At 38.3% G+C, this 12,353-nt stretch overlaps 1 protein-coding gene across 1 annotated transcript in view; it reads right to left on the bottom strand.

The window, feature by feature from the left end:
• Positions 1-265: 265 nt before the first annotated feature.
• The window catches only part of DYRK1A (dual specificity tyrosine phosphorylation regulated kinase 1A), a 63,647-nt gene continuing 51,559 nt past the window's right edge, over positions 266-12,353 (bottom strand). The window contains exons 4-12 of the mRNA XM_027908431.1: positions 9,681-9,773; positions 9,114-9,302; positions 8,137-8,284; positions 5,932-6,218; positions 4,601-4,747; positions 4,171-4,311; positions 2,675-2,981; positions 2,081-2,205; positions 266-947 (exon numbers count right to left, since the gene is read on the bottom strand). Coding sequence (XP_027764232.1) covers positions 324-947; positions 2,081-2,205; positions 2,675-2,981; positions 4,171-4,311; positions 4,601-4,747; positions 5,932-6,218; positions 8,137-8,284; positions 9,114-9,302; positions 9,681-9,773 — 2,061 coding nt within the window. The 3' untranslated portion in view covers positions 266-323. The remainder of the gene's footprint in view (positions 948-2,080; positions 2,206-2,674; positions 2,982-4,170; positions 4,312-4,600; positions 4,748-5,931; positions 6,219-8,136; positions 8,285-9,113; positions 9,303-9,680; positions 9,774-12,353) is intronic.

Genomic DNA, 12,353 nt, shown 5'->3' with positions numbered 1-12,353 from the left:
AAACAAAAGAAAAACCAACCAAAAAACCCCCCCCCAACCCCCCCCCCCAAAAAAAACAACCAAAAGAAAAAAAAAAACAACCAAAACTTCATTGTCCCTTTGCAATCTTTTCAAGTTTAAAAAAATAGTCAACTTTGCCCTCCTGTAGCGGTTCAGTGAGTTTATCTCCTTCTGATTCAAGCAGCTTTGCACTTTTGTTTGTGGTTTTTTTGTTTGTGGTTTTTTTTTGTTTGTTTGTTTTGTTTTTTTTTTTTTTTTTTGGAAAAAAAACACCACTTCTATAAAAACACACAAGAAACAAACTTTTTGAGTTTTCAGTTTAGTCACGAGCTAGCCACAGGACTTTGCTGCACACAAACTCCTGTCATGGGAGACTCTTCTCTATCAATGCCTTGCCTCATGGCAAGGTGTCCTTCAGTCATGTAATGAGCGGGCCCTGTGTTAGCAGAGAACTGGTACGTGGGATGTCCGGCCAGGCCAGTTTCTTGGCGTGGGTTTGAGTAGACTGTTAAATTCATGTCCATCGCTCCGTTCTGTCCAAAGTCCAAGGTGTTGGCAGCCACCGGGCGGTTCTGATAGGCCTGATTGCCTTGGTTACCAGTAGAGGAGGAAGATGTAGAGGAAGAAGTAGTTGAGGAAGACAGGGATGTCATGGAGTGGTGACTGTGGCCCACCTCCATAGAATCCTGGGTGGAGGAGCTGTTTGTTGGAGAATTGTAGACTCTCGGCCTGGTCCGGCTGCCCAAGGCTTGCTGTCCATGGTGGTGGTGGTGGTGGTGGTGATGGTGGTGGTGGTGGGAGCTGTTGCCGTGGTGATGATGTAATGCATTCTGTTGTTGAGGGTTTACGTGGAAGGTGGTTTCTTGGACTGGGTGGTTTTCAACAGTGACCTGTGTCGGGGCTTCGGTGGCCGTCCAACCGATCGGGGGAGGGAACTGCTGCCGGACCTGGCAAGGAGCACAAGCAGGGTTAAAATGCTGGCTCAAATCCACCCATTTCCACAGCACCAGACACTTATCAAGGGCGGAAAAGAACTTCCAAGAGCATCAAGTCCAACCTTGGAGCACCATCTGGTCAACCAGACACTGAGTGTCACATCCAGGCGTTCCTTGAATGTTTGCAACATTGGAGAGATTCATATTATTGACAGTTATTCCTATTATATGAAATTCATACTGTAAATATTCACATATATTACATGTATTCACATAGGTATTCCTATTATATGAGACATTAATATTGTATATTAATATTGTACATATATTCATATAGGTATTCATAGTATATCAGAGATTCCTATTCTACATATTAATCTATGTGAAGATATATATATTCATATAGGTATTCCTATTATATGAGAGATTCATATCATAAATATTCACATATATTCAATATATTCATATAGGTATTCATATTGTATGAGATATTCATGCTGCATATATTCATTTATATATATAATATAAATATAAATACAGCTTAAATAATATATTTATATATAATATAAATACAGTATAATATATACAGCATGAATATCTCATACATATTATCTTATATATATCCATATGTTATATATATTATATGAGAGATTCATATTATATGAGAGTTATTCATACTTATGCCAACTTTTAGAAAAGTTAACCAAGCCTTCCAGTTGCAAAATTATCCCAGAAATGCAAGCATAGGTTTAGGAATCATTAAGAAAAATAACTTTTGCATTCTGGGTGGTTTTTTTCTAACAAACAGTTGAAGTTCAACCTTGCTGTCAAAATTCTACAAACAGCTCTAGGTAATAGGAATAATAAACAATATTTGTACAATACATAGGGCGACAAGGCCCTGATTTCTGGATGAGGGAGACAATAAGCAAACTAAAAGTAATTTAATTATGTTGAAGTTCATACCTTGAGTGGTGCCAACAGCGTTAGAGGACCCTCTGGAACAACACAGCTGGTTAAAGGTTACTACAACACCACGGTCTATCTACACGCCAGTTTGTGCATTAAGTGTCCACTTGGGAGAATTTCCATTTTTATCTGCTCTGCACCACAATAAACCACCGAAGTGGCCTGTTCAGACCTACCTGTGGGCTGTGTGTTTCACAGTCCATTGCCTGAACAGCAGCAGTGAAGTGCCCACCACTGTGTCGATGCTGGTGCGTGGGGTCCGACCGTGCCCTCCCGCTGTTGCTCGTTCCGGAAGATCCACCTGGAAAACCAGAACGTGCCCAGTTAAGTCAAGGGGTTCCAAATTCAAAGCTGGGAAACAGTGGCTGAGTGAAGATTCCTGAACTGCTCCAAGGTGGAAGCACAGGATAATCACTCGCATTCTTGCTCATGGAGTGGTTTTTTTTCCAGCTGATTAAAAGAATGGGTTCATGAGCGTGGTCGATGTTTTTGGGTTTTCAACAGGAGGAAAAGACGACAACATTTCACAGAATCATGGAATACCCTGGAAGGGATCATTATGTCCAACCCCTGGCCCTGCCCAGCACACCCCACCAATCCCCCCTGTCCCTCAGAGCGTTGCCCAAACGCTCCTGGAGCTCTGGCAGCCTTGGGGCCGTGCCCACTGCCCTGGGGAGCCTGGGCAGTGCCAACCACCCTCTGCTGATTCACGTGGTCAAGATTTCCTCTAGGAAACACAACCCAGTGACCCGTCCACAACAAAACCTCACCTGAGCTCGAAGATGTACTAGAGGTGGTTCCTGAAGACTGCGACTGCTCCATGGCAGGACTGGTGGACACGCTGTTACTCGTGTTTGTACCTTCATCCGCTGTTTTCTTGAAGAAACTGTGCTGCAGGGCGTAGTAGGGCTGGATCCGTGTCTTGGGGTCATAGTCAAGCATCCTTAAGATGAGGTCTTTGAACTTCAAGTAGTCGGCTACAGTATGACCCGGCTCCCCAGCCCGGCGCCCGCCCGGCCCTCCGGTCTCAACTCCCAGGATATTGTGAAGTTTGCGAGTTCCGGGCGGTTTGTATTCCTGGCGGGAAGGTGGGAATTGTTTGAGGTCAAGGGGTGGAATTGAATGAAGCTTTGGGGGTGCAGAGTTTAATTGTAGAGGGAGTGAAGGCAAATCAAAGCAAGAAACTATGCAGTGTTACAGAATGTATTATTCTATGGATGAGACAGAGCAACAGTGAAAGTCCATTTTGAGGAAGACAAGGTGTAAAACAAAGTAACATCTCACCACTTAGATATCAGAAAATAAATGTGTATTTATAGGTATATAATATTATAGATCATCCTGGCTATTTAAACTCCCCTTCTCCCATCTTTGCTCTTCTTCAAGTTCCAAAAAAAGCCAAGTAACATCTCACCATTTATACACATAAATATAAAATATATACATTTATATTATATATACGTGTGTGTGTGTGTGTATTTTAAATATATAAATATTTTAAATATATATATACATATATAAGAATTTTTTTTAATCATCCTGGTTATTTAACCTACCCTTTTTTTATCTTTGGTCTTCTCAGGTTCCAAAAAAATCAAAGTAATATCTCACCATTTAGATACAAGAATATATATACATATATAAAATACATATATGTTTATATATAATATATATGTATCTGTGTGTAATTTTTATATATATATATGTAAAAGAATTTATTTCTTTTTAACCATCCTGGTAATTTAACCTACTCTTTTTCCATCTTTGGCCTTCTTCAAGTTCCACACAAATCAAAGTAACACCTCACCATTTATATATATAAAATATATAAAATATATAAAATATATAAAATATATAAAATATATAAAAATATAAAAATATCTCTTCTTTTCAATCATCCTGGTTATTTAACCTACCCTTTTTCCATCTTTGGCCTTCTTCAAGTTCCAAACAAACCAAAGTAACACCTCACCATTTATGTATTAGAAGGATATATCAACATATATAAATATATAGAGAATATAAATAGAAAAATATATTAAAATAGAAATATTTACAAAAACAGAAAAATATATAATAATAGAAATATACACAAAAAATAGAAATATATACAAAATAGAAATATAGAAGCATAAATATACAGAAATAGAAATATATCAAAATAGAAATATATAATATCATAAAATACAGATAAAATATTAATTATATCTATATATCTATATAGATGAAAATTATTTTTTTCAATCAATCTGATTATTTAACCTACCCTTTTTCCATCTTTGGTCTTCTTCAAGTTCCAAGTGCTATCTGGCAACTTCTCAAAGAACTTTCTTGCTTTTGGTGCTTGGTCGAGGATGTGGGTAGGTGGTATCCCTAAAACTTCCACTATTTTATTCATCTGATCCACCTGTTCCAAACAAAAAAAAGGATTTATGAGGAGCAAGTGGCAGCCAGCCAAGCAGTGTCCCAAATGTCCGCATGCCAGAACAAGCTCTAAATTAATTAATTAATTAAAGAAAACCCCATCCTGTACAAATCAAACCAGTGAATAAGGAGTAAGAGGGAGAAGCAGACTGTTATTGACACTCAGTCACTTCAGAGTTGCAGACTTCTCTCATTTATGCATTACAATTAAACAGGTGGAAACCACCATGGGCACGAAGTAAAAAATAATCTGATTTTTGTCCATAACATACCTCGTTTGCCCCACTGAAGAGAGGCTCTCCAGTGTGCATCTCCACTAAAATACACCCCAGGGACCACATGTCAATCGCAAGATCATAAGGCATTCCCAGTAGCACCTCTGGTGATCGATAGAAACGGCTCTGGATATATTGGTATATCTGGAAGAAAGCACGTGAAGGTCAGAAAGAGCAGCCAAGGCCACTCGGACAATTCCACAGGATGAAAAACAACTCCCAGGAAATATCGGTTTGGTGTGGGGAAAGGGATCAGTGATACTTAAAATACCTATAAATTATATTACAAAAATATGTCACTGTTAATTCTGAGGAAAATATTAATATTCTCCAAGAAAAGGCTCAGATTTACTCATGTTGTCATTCATTTATATCTTAACATCTCAAAATCATCTTATTATTGACATAAATAATTCCAGCTGTCATTTCACCTCCTCGTGTCTCCCTTCACCCCGGGGTGAAAAGTTTCTAGGGTGTAGTTTATCTGTATTAAAAGCCCTTTAATGAATGTAAATCTATGGCTCACCATTCACTGCAGTATTCAATATTCTGATCTGCCCTCAATGGAAAAAAGGAATGGCCAATCCCAATTTCTCAAGTGAGAACTGGGGGAATTTTGTTAATCCATTAATTTCTGAATTCTTTTCACATAATGGCCCAATCTGTAGTATAACCAGTAATAAACAGAGGACATGCTAAAGGATGGAAGGAGTAATAAATAGGGAATAAAATAATAAGATAATAGCTAATATATATATATGGAATAAGATAATAATAAAAGTATTTTATTTGACAGCACTGCAGACAACCAAGTGCTGGTGCATTTTCCATTGACGTGGCACAAAAACGCAGCCAAGGAGAACAAAACAGGTGGAATTTTATCACTGAGGTAGATTTTTATCTACTAGGGCACTAAAGGGAAGTGGTGGAGTGTGAAAGTGCTCAAAAAAACGTGTGGATGTGGCACTTGAGGACATGGTTTACACGAGAACTTGGTGGTTGGACCTGATGATCTTAGAAGGCCTCTCGATGATTTTAAAAGTCACAGAATCCCACAATGTGCTGAGCTGGAAGGGACCCACAGGGATCATCCAGTCCTTCATGGGACCATCCCCCAGAGTCACCATGGGCTTGAGAAGTCTTCTCCAACCTTAACAATTCCGTGACTCTGAAACTCACCTGCGAAGCTCCCGCGGGCTGTTGATCTCCAACACCCTATTTTACACTTAGATTACCACTTTAAAATCGTCACCAGCGAAATTTAAACGAGCCAGCTGGGTAATATAACCCAAAACCACCATGTAAATAGAACTTGGAGCCCTGCTCACCCTCTGCCCCAGCTGACACGAGCTGCCGAAGTCGACGATCTTGATGGCGCTCCGCTTGGGGTTGCAGAGCAGGATGTTCTCGGGTTTTAGGTCACAGTGAATGATGCTGAGCTCGGGGGTGGCCAGGAAGAGCAGAGCCGTGCACATCTGCTGGGCAAACTTCCTGGTGAGGTTCAGGGACACCCCCCTGAAGTTGGTGTTCCTCAGCAGGTCGTACAGGTTGTAGGACAACATCTCGAACACCAAGCACAGATGGTTCCGGAACATGAAGTGACGCTTCAGATGCACTTGGGAGAGGGGGAGAGAAAAATTCATTGACACGTGGCCTGTGTGCTGGCAATTAGGTGCTAATTACAACACAATGATTCACTCAGTATTTAAGGAGCTGAGTTAGGAGTTAAGCAAAGGAGTATTATTTTCTTTTCTCCTGGTTCCGTGTTATTTTTACAGAATATTTCTGGCAGGCCTGAGGTACAGAGGGGTATTTTACACATCCTCAGTATTATCCAAAAAAAAATTACTTACCAAAGCAAGTTACCACTCCCCTACATTTACAGAGGAAACATCAGATTCATTTATAAACTCCAATTTGTAAGCCGTGACTTCAATTGATTACTCAGTTAATAATTAAAAATAATTGATTAAAATCAATTAAAATCAATGCTCCCCAGGGCATTGTATTCATTTCAACCAGGCACAATCTGAGTTTCTGAAAGCAACCAATCTATTTATTTTTTCCACGAAATAAGTGAAATATTCATTCCATTCATCTGTTTGTCAGCCTGCCAAGTGCTCAGGTTGCCACAAGAAAATTGAAACAGGAAAAACACCTCAGATAAAAAGCCCCACACTCCCCTTTCTGCCATAATAAAATGCTGAGCCAATATCAGCACGATGAGAATTCAGATTTTTAATGAAGGGGGATTTTTGGTGTCCTGTGTCAACCTGGTGTCCGTGGATTTGTTTTCTCTGCTATCACGAGCCAGTTCTTTGTGTCCTTCACAACTCACCTGGGACAGGTTCTTCCCTATAAATTTTAAATTCCAAGAGTTTTTTTGCTGATGGCCTTTACTTGCTCTTAATTATCTGAAACTGGTCATGTCTTTAACCTCTTTCTGACATGGGGCACTGACAAGTTTAGGTTTTGTTTTATGCAAACCTGCCATTAATAAATTCAAGTTAAAAATGCCTCAAAAGCTTTGACACTGAATACATAAAATGCATTCTGAATATGATGTTACACAGAACAAGTTAAAATTTAAGTGACTAAATCATAAAATAATTTAATGCCAATGCATGTTAAAATTATTTCAAACATTTCTTTCCAAGCTACAGGAAGAAAAATCAGGAATCCAACACAGACACACGAACCAGGAAAGCACAGCTGTTGGTATTTGGGCTCCTACAAACTAAGAAATGCTTAAACCCAGTTTAATTTTCCTTAATCACTCTTTTTCATCCTTCTCCATCTCTCTTTACAGCATGGGGTTGCCTCCTCTCCATCGTTTTTTCCCCCAATTCTCTGCTCCACGGGATAGATGGGATTTAATAAACTTTTTACATGAGCTGCCTTGATTTCATTATTACCATAAATTTTGAGTAGCTTTACAATAATAAGTCAAGGGAACAACACTCCAACCTACAGGAACAGTCAAAATAATAATAATAATAATATTTCAAACATTTTCTGAGCTGTAAATGGGCAAATCTTAATATTGGTGGTTATACCAAATTTTGAGCTTTTTAAACACACATGGAAAAAAACCCCAAATAAAATATTGTGTTCTATATTCTATTATTCCTATAATGGAATATTATAGGAATATTATAAAATACATAATATTCCCATAAAATATTATGTTCTGTATTCTGTTATTCCTATAGAATGTGTGCAGTTGTGAGATAATCTGAGATATATTCAAAGACCATCACAGGTCCATGGCAACTTCTCCAGGTGTCCTTAACTGGTTGTAAACAAAAAAAAAAAGAAAACCCTGCAGAAGATCTCAACACTGCAAAGTCACAAATCACCTTCCATATTTTAATTCTGGCTGGCACAAAGCAAAAATGGAAAGTCATATGAATAATTTTAAAGTGTGGGGTGTTTTTTTTTTGGTATTTCTTTAGGACCAGGAGCACCCTGTTAAAATGGGAAAATGCAATATATTGAGAATAAGTAAAAATGGAGAATAATGATTGAAATACCTATGTAGTACTTCATCTCAGTGTCATGTTTGTTCATCAGCTCGAGCAGTCTGACTTCAATCTGGGCCTGGTTTAAGAAAGCCTTCTTGTTTTTGATGATTTTGATGGCTACCCACTCCTGCTCCATTCGGTCATAGGCCTTGACAACCTGCAACAGAGCAGCCAAACCCGTCAGGAAAACCTCTCCACTTTTCAAAACACTTCAAACTCCCTTTTCTAAACTCAGGAAAACTCTTCCAGAAGTTTTATTCTTTTTAATTCGACTTCTTTTCTTGATACCCCAACAAAGCTACCACCCAGCGTGTGACATTCATTGCAGTGAGGGCACTTGACATGAATAAATATGGCAGTAAAATCACATATGATAAATATTTAATAAATATCCAATCAATAATAAGCATTTGTTGTTTAATAAATCAATAAAATGATCCAATCATCTAAACCAATGCTGTAAAAGGACTGAGAAATAAAATCATCAAATCACCTAAACCAAAACTGTCAAAGGACTGGAAAATACAATTTTAAAATCACCTAAACCAACAATGCAAAAGGACTGGTAAAAATCTGAGAAAAACTAAAAAAGAAAAGGAAAAAAAACAACAAAAGAAAAGCCCCATCCTCCTTCCAGCCTTTTTTCTTGAGCTTCGGCTACAAACAGCCCAAATAAATGCTACTAATAACATTTACAGCAGGTGATCTCCGGGATTAGTTTATTGCTTTCATTTTAAAAAAACTAAGCCAAAGAGCTGATGGCAAAAGGTTGAGGGGTTTCTCCTTGTAAAAATGCTTTACCAGAGCTACAAAATCCAATATATCCAAAGGTTACCTGAAGCTGCACGAAACATGAGTGTCCTGAGCAGACACTTTGTGAAACAGCACTGAGAAAAAAGAGTTTTAATTTCAGGAATAGCACCTCAGATTAAATGCAATTAGGATTCATATAAATTATATATATGTATATATAATGATGTATTTACCTGTCCAAAGGATCCTTTGCCTATTAAAGAGTCGATTTCATACCGGTCCATCCACTTCTCCCCATTTTTCACGATATAATCGTAGTTGTCGTCGTCGTAGCCGTCGTTGTAAACCTTCCTCTCCTTCTTGTGACTGGAATCATCTCCCTGGCCCTGCTGATGCCGCCGTTTTTTTTTTGCATAGTAAACCTGAGGGTGAAATTGGTTGCTTGTGTATTTTACCTTTGCCAGTAGGATTTAATCAAATAATTTAGCGAAAACACTTCAGTATTTTTCCTTAGAAGCCCTCAGAGACATTTAATAAAGTTTTACAGCTCGGGCTCAGAGTGTGTTTGTGCCACTCGTAATTCTTTTGTCGTGCAAAAACCATTTGTTTAGAAAACAAGAGAACATAAATTCCAGGATGAAAGATTTCCTGTGCTGGACCAGGACATCAGTGATCTCAAATGGGAACAACTGAGAGAAAACTTGATGTTTCTGATCTTTTCATGGTATTATTTGTAGAAAATACATTAATGAGGTGTTGCACCAAACCCCTGCCCTCAGAGCACCCCAGGGAGCCGTTACCTCATTAATATGCTTGTATGTTTTGATCAAATCTACGGAGAGTTTCCTCAGTGGAGCAGTGGCTGGATCACGGAAAGTTTGGGGCATCCGCCTCTGGAATAAGAAATGAGGGGGAAAAACAGGAATTTAATGATAGAGTGATGATACAATGATGCAAGAAATCACCGGATCACAGGATGGGTCCAAGCACTGGTGCATCCTCTGCCAGAGCCTGGGGAGGTCCCCTCTCAGTGTGTGCTCTGGAGGCTGAACAGCCCCAGCTCCCTCAGCCTTTGCTGCTCCCAGAGATGCTCCATCCCTTTGGAATCTCCGCAGGAGAATCATCTTCCAGCAGCTCCCTGTCCCTGCTGTGCTGAGGGGTCAGAGCTGGACCCAGCCCTGCAGATGTGCCTCCCAGGGCTGGGCAGAGGGGCAGGATCCCCTCCCTGACCCTCTGGAAAGGCTCTTCCCGATGGATTTGGCTCCCAGGGACAGCTCATTGTCCACCAGGTCCTTCCACAGCCTGGGCTGGGGCCTGGGGTTATTCCTCAGTTTATCCTGGGTTTATATCCTGGGTTTATCCAGAAAAAGTTGTTTCGTGGATGTTTTATATTATTGAACTAAATAATGACCAGGAGAAGTGGAACTGCTCCTCCATCTTCTACAGTATTGCTTTATTAATAAGTAATAATAACTAATAGTAAATATTAAATTACTTAATGAAATATTACTACCTGAATATTACTAAATAATAGATATTAGTAAATGTTATAATATTAAATCATACTGTATTCTATACTATTTAGTATTATAACACTAAATTTAGTTTTATAACATTAAATTATACAATGTTTAATTAAAATACTAAATTTTTTTTAAATACTAAATTTTTATTTAAAATACTAAATATTATCATAAATAATAAATATTACTATGGTTGCTGTGCAAAGAGGTGGGGTTTTTTTTTTTAATTCAAAGACAAAATAATTTTTTTTTTTTTTTAAAATCACATCTCAGTGACCCAAAATAGGTCTCACAGAAAGAAATGATAAAAGTTTATGCTTCTGAGACTGGACCTGCCCTCAGGTCCCCAAGAAATCCCAGCTCCAGCGAGCGCACGGAGCACACGGACAGGGGGATGGACATAAATCCTCTTTTATTACAAGTCATAAAACTTTGTGAACAGCAGGAAACCCTCTGAAAGTTCCCTACACAAACCACTCGATGTTTACAAAACGTTTTTTGTTGCTTCCTTTCAGCTGCCAAACAAACAAACCCCACCTAAAGTGGAGCTCCTTTGGTTCCCTCCCCACAGCCCCGCGGAAGAATTCCAGAGTTCACATCAACTATTCACATCTAACGTTCCTCTAAGCTGGAAAGGGAATTTGGAGGACCAGCCTTCATGTTTATTTTCTAATTTATAAGTCAAATTTCCTTGCTTACTTCAAAACTAAATCTGATTTGCACTCTGAAATAAGCAGCCCGGTGGGAAAAAAAATAATGAATTATGATCTGATTTGTTGCTGTTCCCTAATTATTGTAATAATTAAATAATAACTATTAAAATCCTGAAGGCCACTCCTCTGGTTCTTGCAGTCAGTTTTTTATTTAAAAGCTGTGCTGGATTTGGACAGTCCCACATTCCAGAGGCCTCACCTGAACCTGCAGGAGCTTCTCAACAGGTGCTGGTTTTGCTCTCCCAGGTTCATAAAGTTTTGGGTGGGAAAAGAGAAAAAAACTAAGCTTTTTTTTTTTCCCCCTCTCTTCCTTTGATATTTTTTACTTTGTAACATTCTCTTCTCTTTTCAAGAGAGATTTTTTGCTCCCTCTTTCCTGGGGCTGGAAGAGGGTGGAGCCAAGTGCTCGTTGTCCAACATTTCCATTTTTAACACTCCCAAATTAACCCTGATTCCTGCCTGGGCTGCCAAGGATCATCAGCACCAAAGGAAAGGGGAAAAGAGATGGAAAAAAAGAGAGGGAAGAGAATCTTTCACGAAGTTCAGTCTCTATCTGGTGGCCAGAGAGCAACACTGCAACCTCAGAGCTTCCTGAAAACTGACCCCAAAGGGGCCTAAAATCAAAGAGCTGCCGGAATTTCTGTCTGAGAGACAAGAACTACTTTAATTTCAATTATTTGTGTCAATAAACACCCCTAAAAAAGGCAGCCAAGAGCCTCACTGATACTCAACACAGCTGAGACAAACCATGTTTTAAGGAAAATGTGATTTTTAACTCAGGTGTGTTGTTTGAACCAGCACAGCCTTTTGGGTTTGGTGAAAAAAGGAAGAGAAAGCAAAATTCTCTCTCTTTGGACATAGGTTTTATTATCTAAAATAAAAAAAATTAAATAAAAATAAATCAAAATAAAATTAAAATAAAATAAAATAAAAATAATAAAATAAAATAGAATAAAATAATATAAAATAAACCAAAGTAAAATAAAATAAAAATTTTCCCTTATTAAATGCATTTTATTTTGATTATGGAAGTATATATTCTGTTCACAGGACGCTTGAATTCAGATTTTTTTTTTTTTTTTTTTTTTTTTTTTAAAAAGAAAGATCCACTACCATTAAAAAAAAGGAGGGGAAAAAAAGATAAATTCAGCTTGTGTAAACTGCATGTTCCATTTTACAACTGGAATAAACAATGAATGGGGTAAATAATGAAGATTTTACAGTAGAAAGGGAACTT

This window comes from Empidonax traillii, unplaced genomic scaffold (genome assembly GCF_003031625.1).
Source record: "Empidonax traillii isolate 1590-97213 ecotype Southwest subspecies unplaced genomic scaffold, ASM303162v1 scaffold1709:size70798, whole genome shotgun sequence".
Classification (NCBI taxonomy): domain Eukaryota; kingdom Metazoa; phylum Chordata; class Aves; order Passeriformes; family Tyrannidae; genus Empidonax; species Empidonax traillii.
Note: the sequence above shows the minus strand (reverse complement) of the source record. Positions and strands in the feature narration are given on the sequence as shown.